We start from the raw sequence: 15,533 nt of genomic DNA on the forward strand, positions 1-15,533 counted from the left end.
AATAAGTTTGTCTTTAAACAGCAGAGCACCAAAGAAAATTACTTTCCATAAAAAAAACGCGTTTATGGATAAAACCAGTTTGCATGTGGGAGCTTTCAGGTCCGTCAACATCTGTTGAGAGTGTCAAGTGTACGATGTTGAATCCTCGGGGGGGGGGGGTTGGACTGAGTGTTCAACAAGGTGCGAATGGTACTGCAAGAGGAAGTGGTGACGCTAACTTGTTATAAAGCCGTCCTTACCTTGGCCATTTGGGCCTGCACCCCAGTGGCTTTGAGAGACGACACGGCCTTCTGTGCCGCAGCTGGGCTGTCAAAATCCACAAAGCCATAGCCTGGAGAGAGGGAGAGAGACAGGAGGAGAGAGAGAGGGAGAGAGAAAAAAGACGAGCATTAGAAAAGAAAAGGCAGATTAAGGCAGATGACTAACAAGTAGAATGACAGGCACTTGGTAATTGTAGCAGTAATAAGTTGGTAACATGACTACAGAGGCTGCCAGTTCTCATATCTGGTGAGCACTACATTGTTTGATAATTAGTGACACTGATGCTCATAGGGGGACGCTATGCATCTTAATTAGTAGCATGGATGAGCGATTTAGTAATAACAAACCCCGGCACCCTGCCCACCTCCACCTCCACACACACACACATTGATATACACTTGTGTGCAAACACACAAACAAAAACACACGAGCACTGCGCAGCATACAAATGAAGAATAAAGACCATCGCAGTTGTCGTTCTGATTTGCAGTTTGTTAATGACAACTCGTGTGCATTATTTCAACAGGTTTAATAATTCATGTGTTTGTAATTTATGAAAAGTCCGCGGATTAAAAATGCACGATTAAGGAGATATTACACTCAAGTGCACGCCGGTACGAACTGTTTCCTTCACTACATCATTGAGTCATTTTCAGTTTTCACTTGTTCAGCTGTTTGATTTTCAAAAGACTGTGAAGCCGGCTGGCCCACATCGTGCTCCTCAACACCCGGCATATTAACACAACCCCATTTCACAGCCTCCATAATCCTCTCCCCGGTAACAAATCTCTCAGAGGTTGACAGCGTACCAGAGCGGCGGCCATTTCTCTCTCTCTCTCCATATTTCAACACCCTCTTTCATGCACATGAAAACCGACTTATATTCCTCACAAACGTTGCCTTTCAGTCTTTCTCCCTACTGTCCTCCCCCTGTCCCCCCCCCCCCGTTCTCCAACACACACTCGCTGCCCCCCCACCCCCCACCCGCTCTCATATTTTTCCTGACATTAACAGCCAGCAGCCCCCATCTGGAAATCCATCAGCGGGGGGAAAGTGGCGGGAATGAATTCTGCGACTGTGATTTATGAGTTATTGTGATCCCGACGTTCTGCGGGATGTATCGGAGACGGGGGGGGGTCACGTCTGTGTTAATTAAAATTTGGTGGCGGATTAAAAGCAGTCAATGGTGCCCTCTGATCCACTGTTTCAGAAGAAAAGTGTAATTAGAAAAGGATAATGGGTGTGAGGTGGTGGGAGGGGGGGGCTGCTCGTTCATGTACGGGAACGATAATATGCGCACACACACATGTAGCAGCTTCAGTTCTCACCATACCTGTGTAAATATTTGAGATGTGTGTGTGTGTGTGTGTGTGTGTGTGTGTGTGTGTGTGTGTGTGTGTGTGGAGTGGAAAGGCAGCGACGGGGTTTGGGGTCACTTCCTTGTCGGACGGCGGTGAAGGAGTATGGAGTAATGTGAAAATCATAACCTGTGGCGGAAGGGAAATCGAGCGCAAGCACTGATTAATGGCGAGCTGTTGGGAGCGGGGCTGGTGGAGGCGGGTCTTTAATTGTGGGAATATGAAGAGCTGGGGTGAAACGTCAAAACACCAAAAATCTTCAAAATGGAAGATGTGTGAATGAGTAGAAGGTGTTTCCCACTTTTTATGCATCTAACTGAAGCAGGACAAATATTGGACTCATTTGGCCTGATTTTGACCCAGAATCTGTCGCCATCTAAATCTAGAATCAGGCTGAACTTTTACCCTGGACTGCATCACATGAATGAGTAATTGCCCATGTGAGCTACCTCTAGTCTTGACTGAGACCATGAACTGAACTTTGCCGCACACAGAAACACCATAAAACTAGTAAAAGTAAAAACTTGCTCAATCAGATCCTCGGCTTTTGTCGGTGCCGTACATCGAATCAAAGAAAAAAAAAATGGCGAGTTGAGCTGTATTTGTTATGTGTGTTTCATCGCAGGCCAGAGAGAAAGTTGTTTTGCTGTGACCTTCAGGCTTTTCACAGCATCTTGTGCAAATATCAATGATCTGCTCTGAAAAGAAAGTTCATTGTGATAAACTGACTCTTTCTGATTTCTACAACTCTGCAGAAGCAACGATGCTCCTTCGCACATTCTCCTTCTGGATGAGGTTTCAGGCTCTTGGCCATTAGCTCACTCACCACAAAAACGTGCCTGCGTAACTTTGTCTGTGATGTTTACTAACTTTATTGTATTCTGTATCCCGTCCAGTTTAGCTTCATGTTACCAGCTATAATGGAATGTGAGTTTCCTAACCATGACCTGACCGACTTACAGCCAGACGTCCCGACCCTGAAGGACTTTGTTTGTCTATATTTTATGTTTTTCTCTTTCATCGCAGAAAAAGGGGAATTGTAAAATTTAGTATTTCTAACTTGCTTTTTTCTTAAATTCATGAATAATTTCCGGAGGTGGACGGAGGGTCTTCATCTCTGTGCTTGATCTAAATCTGATTGTCGTCATAATTGAAAGAAACTGACACTCGGTTTGAAATGGAAAATGAGGAGCGCTCTCCTGCGCTTGAGGCTAATATTGTGTTGACCCATCCATCCACCCTGACCCCCCCCCCCGTCTACGTCTAGACGCCGTCACTTTATAATACTTCCTCCTTTTCTCCTCTCGTACTCTCTACAGCTACCGGAGCGTTTTGTCACATCAACACATGTCAGTGTGGCGTGCTCGCTGAAAATGACTGATGTCTCTTTCTTTTCTGGAAGGACCGTGTTGTTTCCAGTGAAGCATAGATCTGGTGACTGCGGCGGCTGTAGCATGTGATTCAGATCATATTTAAACTGGTCAGTGACACCTCGTGTGGAAGCATCTGCAGCCATCGTGATGTTTTTCCATGCATTTCAGAGTTTTTCCTTTAATTTGTCGCATAACAGTGATTTTCTTTCCTGGTAAAAATAAAAATGGTTGATGGGATATCCAGAGGAGAGTGGGTGGGGTGGGAGAGTGTTTTTTTAGAAAAGTGTTTTTTGCTGTTGAATCTTTTAAACGCAATTTTTCAGTGCACCATAAAAGAATATCCATTCAACTCCATTGCTCTGCGAAGAAGGCAGACAAATCAAGAGATGGATTGCTCCAATTCCGGGTGAGTAAAACCAAAGGCTATAGATATCACCAGATGTGCTTTTTTTTGGAAATGTAGGAGAGAAACAGAATTGTAATTTGACATTTTTAAAAAGGCGACTCTTTCCCTCCATTTAGATCGAAGAGCACGCTCACATCCCATTAAGAGAATCACACAGACTGTTACCGAGGCCCCTCTGTGCCATGGCTGTTTCTCTTTAATAATCAGGATATTCCAATGGTGGATACTTGGGACCCCCAATTACAAATTTAATATTCACCCCACTACCACCTGGAGAACACTTATCAAACTTTCAGCAGGATGAGGATTTTAGAAAAACGCTGACCTATATTCAGACGTCTCTGAATGGAGGAGGGAGACGAGAGGGGAGGGTGGAGAGAGAGAGAGCGAGAGAGACAGTGGGAGAAAGAGTGCGTACAGAAGGGAGGCGGCATGAGGACGGGGGTTATTTGGGGTCAGCCGAATGCGCAGAGGAAGACTTAGCTGACACTCGGCGAGCCGCCTCCACCAACACAATCCAGTTTGCTCTTTTTTCCCCGTGCACTTATTGCAGCTGATACACGCATAATGATCCTGGATGTGGGATGTTTGATCTGTAGCCACAGGGCGAAGCTGTTAAAGGCTTGTTTTGTTGGGAGAGTGAATAATAAGTGAGAAATATGGAGACATCTCGAGTCTCTTAGACTGAGCAGTTGTGGAGGTTACGGAAAAGTCATTGTCTTTGTATATATGTGAGTATGCACAGTTCTTGTGAGCTCTCCTGATTCATTATATGAGCAAAACACTTTCTATTGTTTGAACATTGAAGTTAAGTGACTCATTTTGGGTCAATCTCACAGCTCAATAGGTCTATATATTAAATTAGATCATTAATGCTACACATCTAACTGTACTTGGACTTTTCCTTCTCTTCGTGTGAGCAAATATGAACTTTAATGGTTCTTTATATGTTGTACATATGATATTTTATATATTTGTTTGTAACGGAGGAATGGATGGAAATACTGTTTTCATCAAATTATCAGAAAGACAGAGTCAGTCAGAGCCATGAATCTATTCCCTATACTTCTCCAACAAATATAACCAGCTGAAGAAAAATAAACAAAACTCAAATGTCTGCTTCTGATTAATTTGAAGTTTCGACCAAATAAGTGCACCTACCAGAAAAGGGCAAAGAGCAATGAAGCAAAACTGACTTTCACTTTATATTTGAGTGTTGGATGGATTATTAAGAGATATTGAGACATAAGTATGATAGAGGGGGGTGCAAAATGTGATTTTATAATTCAGGTAAACTAGCCCTTTAACCCTGTGTATATCTTATACTGTGTGTATCTGTGCTTTGCAGATGCATTTTCTCTCTGCTACACTGATCCTTGTTTAGTCAATGAGCAGAAGAAAAAGTCAATCAAGTAGAGGAGAAGCTTCTGGGTCATGACTCAACCTAAGACGCCACATTCCACACGCTGATAAACACCAGCACACAGATGCACGCAGGAGCCAAGTGCATGCTGTACTGCTACTGTATTGAATATGGATACTGTGGAGTTACTGTCTCAAGTGGGATGCAGAGGGCAAGGTGTTGCTTTGAAGCCTCTGCAACAACACAAACACCCAATCGATAGCTGTCACTTAGAAGCAGCTCAAAGTGACTCACTACAAGAGTAACTGCTGGTAATGCTGGGCAGCTGCACACCAATCTGCACGTGAACACACACACACACACACACACACACACACACACACACACACACACACACACACACACACACACACACACACACACACACACACACACACACACACACACACACACACACACACACACACACACACAGGGTTCCTGAAGCACACACATATCCACACAAGATCACTGGGTCTACACACACTCACACACACAAACAATCCAACCAATGACTACATAGAGATTGAAGACTGGATAAAAGGATGGACGACACATTTTGTTTCCTTCCACTGTACCAAGCTAAAGCCAAAGTATCCTGGATACGGGTGCTGCCATCTTGAAGCTGCATGGCGGCACTGCAGTCTGTAATGAAGATGGTTTGCTTGTGGAAAATGTAATGAGCCCCACCTCACCCATGTTAACGTATGGGACCTGTGCCAAACTAAAAAACTAGATTCTGTCATTTAAGGTAGTTTTTATTATATTGCTGTATGTTCATGTTTCTTATAAGCTTGGTTTTAATTTGTTATTTGATGATATGTAAAGGGGGTGAGGCCTCGATATGACAGCTGCTGGTCAGATCAGCAGGATCTCGATACCTCCTCTCCACTCACGGATCATTACTGCACAGATTCTGGCTCTGAATGATGCCCCAAGACGGCAGTGTCAAAACCCAGGGTCTTGTGGCTGTGTCTTTGTACAGTGGGAGAAAGTGTCGTTGTGTTGTCCTTCTTTATATTGTCAGTCAGTGACGCACACACTCACTCACACACACACACACACACACACACACACACACACACACACACACACACACACACACACACACACACACACACACACACACTGTGCACACAGACAGTCCGTCTCTTTGAGAGGAATAAAGAGAACATAAGCTGCCATATCATATTTCCTGGTCTGGCTCTAACAAGGAGCCTGTCAAGATAAAAGAACCATCTTCAATCAGTTACTACAGGACGATGCTGTAGTGAGCTCCAACTGCTTCCACTCCACTGAAGCCCCAGTGTGTGTGTGTGTGTGTGTGCTCGTGTATGAGGCAGGGTGCCTCAACATGGTCCCCCCCAAGGAGGTCTACAACAACCGAAGATGCCACCTCGAGCTGCGCTTCACACAAAAAAGTCTTCAATTGGGGGGGGGGGGGTGCAGATAAGGGACTCATTACAGAGCGTGTATCGACGTATCAATCATACATGCATCATGCATTCACCACCGTATTATGCTAATCCTAATTACTTCTGGGGAAATTACCATTCTTTATCTACTAATAGTCGGGATTGTTTGGGGTTTCCTACCCACTGTATGCACCACCATTTTCCCCAATATTTTCATTTTTCACATTCTCATATTCAGCGCTAATGATCCCATTTTGCCCTGCATACAATGGAATAATAATGCCCTAAGTATGAATAATGAATCAGTGACAAGTCATGGAGCGTTACAGTGGCGCACGGGGCAAACACTGTAATTGTTTTTGTCCTTGTGAGTCATCCAGGAGAGTTGTGAAGCTGCGGTTGTACATGGGTGATTCATTATTGCGGTTACATGTATGTTAATAATTCGCACTCTGCATGTATAAAAGTAATTATTGTTAATGGAGGAAATAGATGGGCCACTCCATGCACAAATATGCACGGCAATGACGGTAATATGGTTCTTGTGATTAATGTCGGAGTGGCCGTGCCGCATCGTGTTGGATCTTTTAGTTTGTGCATCATTTTTGACCTTGTTCTGCCTTCAAACTGCAAATAAACTGCGTGTGAATGAATGTCTGCATGTGGTCTTTATTGTAGTTCTACATTTGTGAGTGTGCACATACAACATATACAATAGTACAGGTTCGGAAATCAAAATGAGTTAACTGGATAAACCTGTGAAGTTTGGAAGAATGAAAGAACAGAAGCCATGTTTTATTGCTCGTGTATTTATAGATGCCTTTTGTTGCACTCGGGGCTCTGACTGCTCCTTCTGCCCTGAAGGGAGGTTGGGTGATGGTTTTGGGAGGTTGTGGTGAGCAGCAGTACAAACACTGAGGCAAAGGCGTGGGGGGGGGGGGGGGGTTTAAACAGCAAGATGGATCCATGAGTAACTGCGGCCAAGCCAAGACCGACTTGGTCGCGCTCCAAACCCGGAGAGAGCATCCTCGCTGTGGGACTGCATTCCTCTGTCCTCCCCTATTTATCCTGCACCAGCAGCAGCTGACCGATGATATATTTTTGCGGCTACTCTTGCGGTGGCGTGTATGGGAACGTGTTACTCTGGGCTTGTGTGTATGACCTCCAACTTTCTTGTTTTTACGTACGTGTGTGTGTGTGTGTGTGTGTGTGTGTGTGTGTGTGTGTGTGTGTGTGTGTGTGTGTGTGTGTGTGTGTGTGTGTGTGTGTGTGTGTGTGTGTGTGTGTGTGTGTGTGTGTGTGTGTGTGAGAGAGAGAGTAAACAGGGAAGGATCATAAATCTCTCTTTCAGTCGAAGGATCCCACAGAGAAACATCTGCAATTGATACATGTATTTTTCTTAATGTAGTAGATGGAGTAGATGCATTAGCTTTGGGCGACTGACATCTGACCACATCACTGCCGTCAGAGCATTAACACCCTGGAACAGTGACAAGTCGGAAGGAAAAATGTTCTCAGTTATACTCCAGCTTCATCTACATAGTAGTAATTCCCCCTTTAAGGCCCAACAGTCCAAATCAAGCTGCACCAAATTTCACACACTCATACATATCAGTCCCCTAAATGTCCCATGAATCTTTCTCTGGGAAAAAGGTGATAATGTCGAAAAACGCCAAATCTTAGAAACAAACAAACCAACCAACAAACAGGCAGAGGTGAAAAACATGTGTTTCCATGTGCAAACACAAAACAGCTCTAAATCCAATTCATGATTCCGCACACGTTAACTTTAAGACACACTAAAGAGATTAAGCAAAAACATGCAACGTGCAAACACTGCCGCTCTTTGAACATACTCAGAAATAAAGCCACCTCATTTACTCGTCCAGTGTCACTACGCTGCCTGCCTCGCGCCCGGAGACAATACCCATTTGTTGTACAATAACTCTCACCGAGGGCTCTTTTATATTAGACACTGGTGAGGAGATAGTGGTACAGGCAATTAACTTATCAACCCTGCAACATGGATTTATGGCTCAGGCATTCGTCTTGGGCTGGAGCTGCCGGGGCCCGCGAGCTACTGTATTGTATTTCCTGTCATTGTCGCTCGCAGGTGTAGGCGTGTCCTTGTCAGAGCGCCGCAGTCGGGATCTGCAGGGGGCACGGTGCCAGGGCTCGGGGCCAAGGGGGCCACTGGCAGCTCATTGTGCCGAAGACAAACCGAGCGGGACGTAAAAAAAAAAAAACGAATCCCTCATCCAATATCTGTGCATGAATTCTGTGCAGCACAAGTGATGCATATGGGGGGAAAAAATGGACAGGATGGAACTGTTTAACATTCATGCAGCTCGGATTCTAGCAAACACATTGTCCCCTGTTCTGTAATTCTTTATATAAAAGAAAACAAAGCTACTTTGTTAATACTGCAGCAGGGATGGTAAATGGTCTGTATTTATATAGAGCTTTGCGGTACAGTTTATTGCCATTCATCTATTCATACACACTATCGTACAGGGCATCTATGGGGCAGCACTTTATCTATGAGAGCCGCACAGAAGACTGGGATCGAACCACCGACCTTCTGGTTACAGGATGAGCGCTCTACCCCCTCAGCCTGAATGTGCACTACAGTAATCTGTGAAATTAACATATTGACGGATCAACATTGAAGTATTTTCACATGTGGGGTCATTTACTCTCTTTCATTTCTTTCATCATCAGTCTTTCTTCTCCTCATCTTTTTTTAAACTTTGCTCCTTTGTTCCTTAATTAATTCATATGTATTCACACTCATTAGCGTTAGCACAGCACCATATGGCTCCAGCTACATGATCAGCACTAAATCAAGGATGACAGTCAAGACACTATTTTAAATGTTGTTACAATCCACACTGTGCCGCGAGAAAAACTGGGCGCAAAGACAAATGGAGTTTGGTTCCGGGGGGAAATAGCTTCCAGTGTTACCTCTGCATCCTCTGGAGATACAAGAGTATCCTCACAGACATTAGGAGGCATTACAAAATAAAGTATTAACACATTTAGAAATATATATACTTATTTTATACAAGATATTTTTTTACAGAAGTGCAGCCATTATGATCACAGACTGTATATAAAGATGACAGTTCCCCAAAAGTGAAGTAAACGAGTATTAAACTGATCTCGGCTGCATCATGGGTCATATATCCTGCCTCCTCCATGTTAGTGGATGGCACGTGGTGTTCTCAAAGATGTTTTTATTATTATTTTAAGTAGTTCTGAGTGAGTTGACTTTTGATTAGATACAAACATGGTGAAATATCATGATTGACAGCTGAGACTGACTCGTGATTGGTCAAGCGTGTGTCTTGATGGGACCTTGATACCGCAGCTCCACGCCCTGATTGCTACTGTGGCAACTCCGGCTCCGAATGTGCAAGATGGCAGCCTTCACATCCTGGATATCCTAGCTCCATGTCTGGATAGTGTCGTCCATCTTTATCTACGGTCTGTGACTCAGTTCTGTAAATAGCTCCACCACTCAGTTCCTGAACAGCTTCATCAGCTCGCTTGCTTGATAGCGAAGCCTCTGCGTGTTTGCTGCAACATGTGAAGAGCCCTCGAGAAAGGTTTGAGACCTGAAGGGTGTTAATTACTCGTCAAGAGGTTGTTAAAATGAGACCCATGGCAAGAAAAAAACTGAGCGGCTACACAGATATTGAAAATAACACAGACACACACACACAGACACGTATATTTAAACACGTGCGCTAACCCAGCTCAGCACTCACGGATGCACAAGCGCACATAAAATGGAAAACGGCAGCAAAGACACACATGGCAGCACTCACACAAATCTTGTCATATATTCATAGCAATATGAGTGTGTGCAGACCAGACACACACACACACACACACACACACACACACACACACACACACACACACACACACACACACACACACACACACACACACACACACACACACTCTGGTTGGAATGTCAAACAACCTTGAATAGCTGCTCATTATGAAGCACTACAAGCAGAGTTTTACACAAAGCGTGCAGGTGCAGTCCTTCTGCCACATTTCTCTCGCACTTCACCTATGGAATATCTTAAAATACCCGCCCTCCTGTCGTTTCAGCTATATCTGGAGATTATTAACTTTAGCATTCAGTGCCATCCTGTGCGCCTCCACGTTATCCCCAATTGAGCGAGACTTCGTAATAAGCAATCTTATCACGTCAGGTGCTAGGCTCCCGAAAGCACCACCGGCGAGATGAGAGGGCCGGCTAAATATTTGAATAAAGCCGGATCGATGAAAATCAGACCCCTTTGGAACGGGGAGAAAATCTCTGGGTAAAGACAAACATTAGAATGCGAACAAAGACAAAGTGTCCCATTCCTTTTAAACAACTACACAGGCCATTTCTTTTTTGTCTTACATCTGTTAGTCATCCATGAGGAACGGCCGGGTCGCCTACAGCTAGACTTCCTCGACGTCGCAGTTATGATTTATGCCTTCCTTAACTAATCAAGGGTATGATCATTAGTCAGGGGATGTTCGAGGGGCCGGGGCTTTGTCAGGTCAGTGGAAGGCTGTATCTCTCATCGTGGTGTCCCCCCCCCCCCCCTGCCATGCACGGGTTGGGTCTGGGATAAGAGAGATGAGAGGATATACGCCCCCTCACCTTCCACTAGCGCCCTCCGAGGCATTTGTCAACAAACGAGACAAGGAAGGGACACCAGGGTTGTGTTGTGAAATTGACTGAGCCAATTACTAGAGTGGAAAGCCATGATGGTGACAAAAAAAATCTGCAACAGAGATTGCCAAGAGCCTGTTTGTGCTTTATCGGAATTTATCACAGATTTGTTTGTCTTTGTTTGGATCCAGAAAAAACAGCCAGAACACAACAAGCAACTGAAATCTTGATCTATTTGGATCGGTGACCCAGGATCTCTCCTCATCACGGCCTCCTCCACACTAAATATAGAGACACAAGACTTTTTTTAAGACATGTCACCCCCCCCCCCATTATCGTTTCCTCATATCCTGTCAATCTGTCACTGCAGCTATCAAAGAAAAAAAAACAACAACATAAAAAGCGGTCAGATACACACAGATATACAGACAATGACACTGCATGCAAACGCAGCGCAGGAAGTGGGGGCGGTACAAAAGGTCAGAGCTCAAGGAATGCGGCGCTCATGGCCCGGCTGCTTCTATTTACGACAAACTTGGCCAATCAGACTCGTACTTGGTGAGCGGCCAAGTTGGAACTTACTGAAATGGATATTGAGGCGGCCACGGGAGAAGGGGGGGGGGGGGGGGGGGGGTGAAGGAGAGAAAAAGGGATTTTTGTGTGTGAGTGATTTGGGGGGGGGGGGGTTGCTAACAAAGGCTGCCGGTGTTATCCAGTGAAGCTCTGCATGCTGAATCTCTACAAATCAATGTGATTATCCCTCAGCTATTGCTAATTAGAATCATTAATACGCAATGCAAGCAGGAAAACGGCCCATGCTTCCCCCCCCGCCCCCGTCTCTCCCTCCCTCCCGCCCTCCCTTCGGCCGATCTCGCCTCTTTCAGGAATGGCTTTGAGGGAACAGAGGCATTTGGAAAAGGTCCGCTGTTGGCCGCACTTCAGTCGAGATTCTCATCTGCACATAATTCACTTTCAAAGGGCAGAAGGGGGGGGGGGGGGGCGGCAAAGAGAATCCTTAATTGCGCCGGCACCGTGCGCAACATAGACAAATGTTTATATCTCGGCCTTCTAATGAGAAACCAATAACCGATTGCAAAAAAACCACTCGCTGCCCCCCCCGCAACACGCAGAGATACATGCACGTGACAATGAGAAACAGGACTTTTCGGAGCGCGTCACCTCATTCATCAATGGCGCTTACGCTCGGAGTCATGCAACACTCCACTCAGGCACTGATGCAGCAATAAATCTGTTTTTATAGAATGTTACATTGCCTATATTTCTCCATTAGGCCCGTCCCGCGGGTGTGGGGCGCGGGATGCTTCAGATTGTAATGGTCAAGCGTCTGACAGGTTTTTAAATTGCCGCAGACGGAGGCTGCATGTGTAGCCCGGCGAGTGGAAATTGATCGGCCAAGGAGTTCACCGTGTCCACACTGGAAGAACTGCATGCAAATGTGTTATAAACTTATGTACGTGCTGCTTTGAAGTTAATAATCAAATGTTTGGAATGCGCGATTTAAATTTTTGAGGCAAAAAGAAGTTTGCATGCTACATTAAGTCGCCCACATAACACAGGGAAGGCAACAGTAATTCTTTCAAGATGCCAGTTTATGTAATGCCCTCGTGAGGTTTTAGCATCCTCATACAAAATGAATGGCAAGTTAGGGCAGAAAAAGAAAAAAAAAAGAAATGAGGAACAACAAGCTGCCGAAAACACAGAGCCACAACACACTATCTTCTCATCTCATCTATCTCCCACAATTCAGTGCGGTGGGGCATCGCGGCACAGCGCCAGTCAGACCGGTGGATCTCGGCAGGGCCTTATCTCCCAGCGGCGGAGGAGGAAACCGAGGTCTTTTAAAGGGCTGAGGTCATTTCCTCTGCCTCCGGGCCCTGGCAGGGAAAATAAAATGTCTCCACTCGGTCACTCCTGCTTTATTTCAAATGCCGCCGCCGCCTTTTTAAGAGGTCCTCGTGGGCACGGAGGGCAAATGAGCAGTTTGGGGCTCTCGCAATCTATCCCCTGTCTCGCTCCCTCACCGCCACCCCCACCACCCCCCCAGTCCATCTGTGATGCAAACCCCCAAAATCTCCGCCGTGTTTCTACGGCTAAATGTGAAAGTGCAGAGACAGATATAAAGATAGACGGGGCATGTGAGCGAGAGGGAGAAAAAAACGGAGACAAAGAGGGGAGGAGAGGCAGAGTGAGAGTGTGGAGGAGCATGAAAGTGTGAGAGGGAGATGAAGAGCTGAATGCCTCCACTCAGCAACAGCGCTTGACAGCCCTGAAGCCCTTTCACAACTTCCCGCTCCCATCGCTCTCTGAACTGGGCTACATCCAAAGCATGTGTGTGTGTGTGTTTATCAGCCTGCACAGTTTATGCGTCTGTTGTGTTGCAAAAGTGTGTGTGTGTGTGTGCCTGGAAAGCCTGTGTGTGTGTGTGTCATAGAGGAAGGTTGGAGCAAGGGAGTGAGTCAGCACTGGGAAGATAGAGAGGCTCATTGAAAGGCCTGCGTGGTGGAGGAGAGCAGCCAGAACAGGCCGGCACACACGCTGTGATGTTAGGAAAAGGATTGATAGATCTGTTGCACGGCCACTGCTGCTGCTGCAAGGGCCTAACACACCCCCGGCAGATGGATGGGGAGTGTGTGCAGGGCCCTGATTACTCCTTGTGTGTGCGAGAGTGGCCTTTTGTGTTGGAGTGCGTGGGAGAGGTGCATTACATGATCTTAGCGTGTATTTTGTTGTTGTTTTCGATGTTGCACCTCAGACCAGGCTATACAGCACTTGCTCATCTACAGAGGCTAAATGTATAGATGGATGTGCGCTAGTGGGGAAACTGTGCGTGTCTGTGCGTGGGCGCCGTACCTGTGTCTGAAAATGCGCATTTTCTCTGACACCTGACCCGTAAGTACCGAGAGCGTCATAACTGTTTTTCTGCTTTCCCACAACACACAGCCTTCACTCCCACGCTCCAGTTCTGCAGCGCATATTATCAGCTATCCGTCTTCCCATGGTGCTCTCAGCCTCAATCTTTTTTATAGGCATTATATTGGAACAACAAATAAAAAAACATCGCTTATAGAAATGCATTTATCGTGTATGTAGTGATGAATAGTGAAAAGCTATATATGATGTATCTAGAATCTATATCTCTATGTATGGAAAGGTACATCCCTGCAGTAGATATTAAAACTAGTTCATAACAAACTAACTAAACCTGCACAATAATGCAATAGCATCTGTATAGTACATGGAATCTTACAGCTTTTCATAAAGCTGCTGCCAAGAAACATATCCAGCAGAGCCAGTTGTGCTGAAGCTGCGTCAAACAACAACACATATTGTGTATGGGAGCTGAAAGGAAGAGCCGAGAAGGAAAAGGCGATTTTTTTTGCCAATATCACTTTTTCCTATTTAGTTTTAACTTTTTTTTTTCGCCTGCCAAGCGCTAAGAGGCAAGTGCACAAACAGTTTTAATCAGTGAAGGTCGTCTTTAGGGGTCGGGTGAGGCAGGAAAACTAGTGACAACGAGTAGTTTCATAGTGGGTCCGACACAGGAAATCCATCCAGGAGATTGGAGTTTGAACTTTGCTTCATTTTTGACTTAGCAAACTTAAATTGGACAAAACGTTTTTTTTGTCAGAAAGACAGAAAAAAATACTTCAGGTCTAGATTTTTGTTTTGTTTTTTTAAGCCCAAAAAGGCAAAAAAAAGAATCATCTTCACATCTGTAGAAGTAACCTTCATTGTACATAATTATATATTCGCTATATGTTACGGTTGGAATGGCAAACGCAAATATTTTCAAGAAACAAATTATTATTTAACAAACAATACATATCATTTTTTTATCAGGCACCTTGTCAAATTACAAAGTTGAGTCAGTTTCAATTTTTGTGTGTGTTTTTGAAATGACATGAAATTGAAACCTGAAAATTTACAGTAAATCAAAAAGGTATATGACCATTGTTAAAAAAAGGGTAAACTGAACCAGCAGAGTTCAGATTATAGTGTATTATTAGTGTGGATACGTTGTTACACAGTATAATTCAGCTTTTGAATTTAAAACAAGATATGTCCGCCTCTTTGTTTGGTCGAACTCTCGCTCCAGCTCCCTCCCTCTCAGAGACGACCGGTCCTGACCTCTTCTCTCTCCCATTTTTTCTCACGTTGTTTTGGCAGCGCGCTCAGTGTGCAGAACTAAACACAAATAACACCGAGGGGAGGAGAGGGAGCGAGGATACGGACGAGAGGGATGCTCGCTGTGTGTGATGGCGGAACAGCAGTGATAAGCCGCTGCTCTGACATTTAAACAAGTGTCAGGGTCGAGGGGTCAGATGACTGGAAACAATTCGTGACTAGATCAGGGTGATGTGCCGGTCTCGGCTTTGTTGCAGACGCACGCCGGCCCATCAGGCTTCAAAACACATGCTTGTCTCGTTCATGCTTTGATACCTTCTCACCTTTCTGGAGACGGTGTGAGTTCAGACTATGTTTTTTGTGTTTAAATACGAGAGCACTGTAAATTTCTCCTCACGCTGTTTCCTCCAGTGTGCCCACCTCCCACTCTTCCAGTGGGTACAGAGCAGGACCATCCCTTCCACTCATAAAATACATCTGCTTACATT

General features: G+C 45.1%; 1 protein-coding gene across 7 annotated transcripts in view; it reads right to left on the reverse strand.

Annotated features, from left to right (window-relative positions):
* The window catches only part of rbms3 (RNA binding motif, single stranded interacting protein), a 255,253-nt gene that overhangs the window by 114,427 nt on the left and 125,293 nt on the right, over nucleotides 1–15,533 (reverse strand). For all 7 annotated transcript variants that reach the window (XM_034600749.1, XM_034600748.1, XM_034600752.1 and 4 more), the window contains one exon: nucleotides 240–331. In XM_034600749.1, coding sequence (XP_034456640.1) covers nucleotides 240–331 — 92 coding nt within the window. The remainder of the gene's footprint in view (nucleotides 1–239; nucleotides 332–15,533) is intronic.

Source organism: Hippoglossus hippoglossus, chromosome 11 (assembly GCF_009819705.1).
Source record: "Hippoglossus hippoglossus isolate fHipHip1 chromosome 11, fHipHip1.pri, whole genome shotgun sequence".
Taxonomy (NCBI): Eukaryota; Metazoa; Chordata; class Actinopteri; order Pleuronectiformes; family Pleuronectidae; genus Hippoglossus; species Hippoglossus hippoglossus.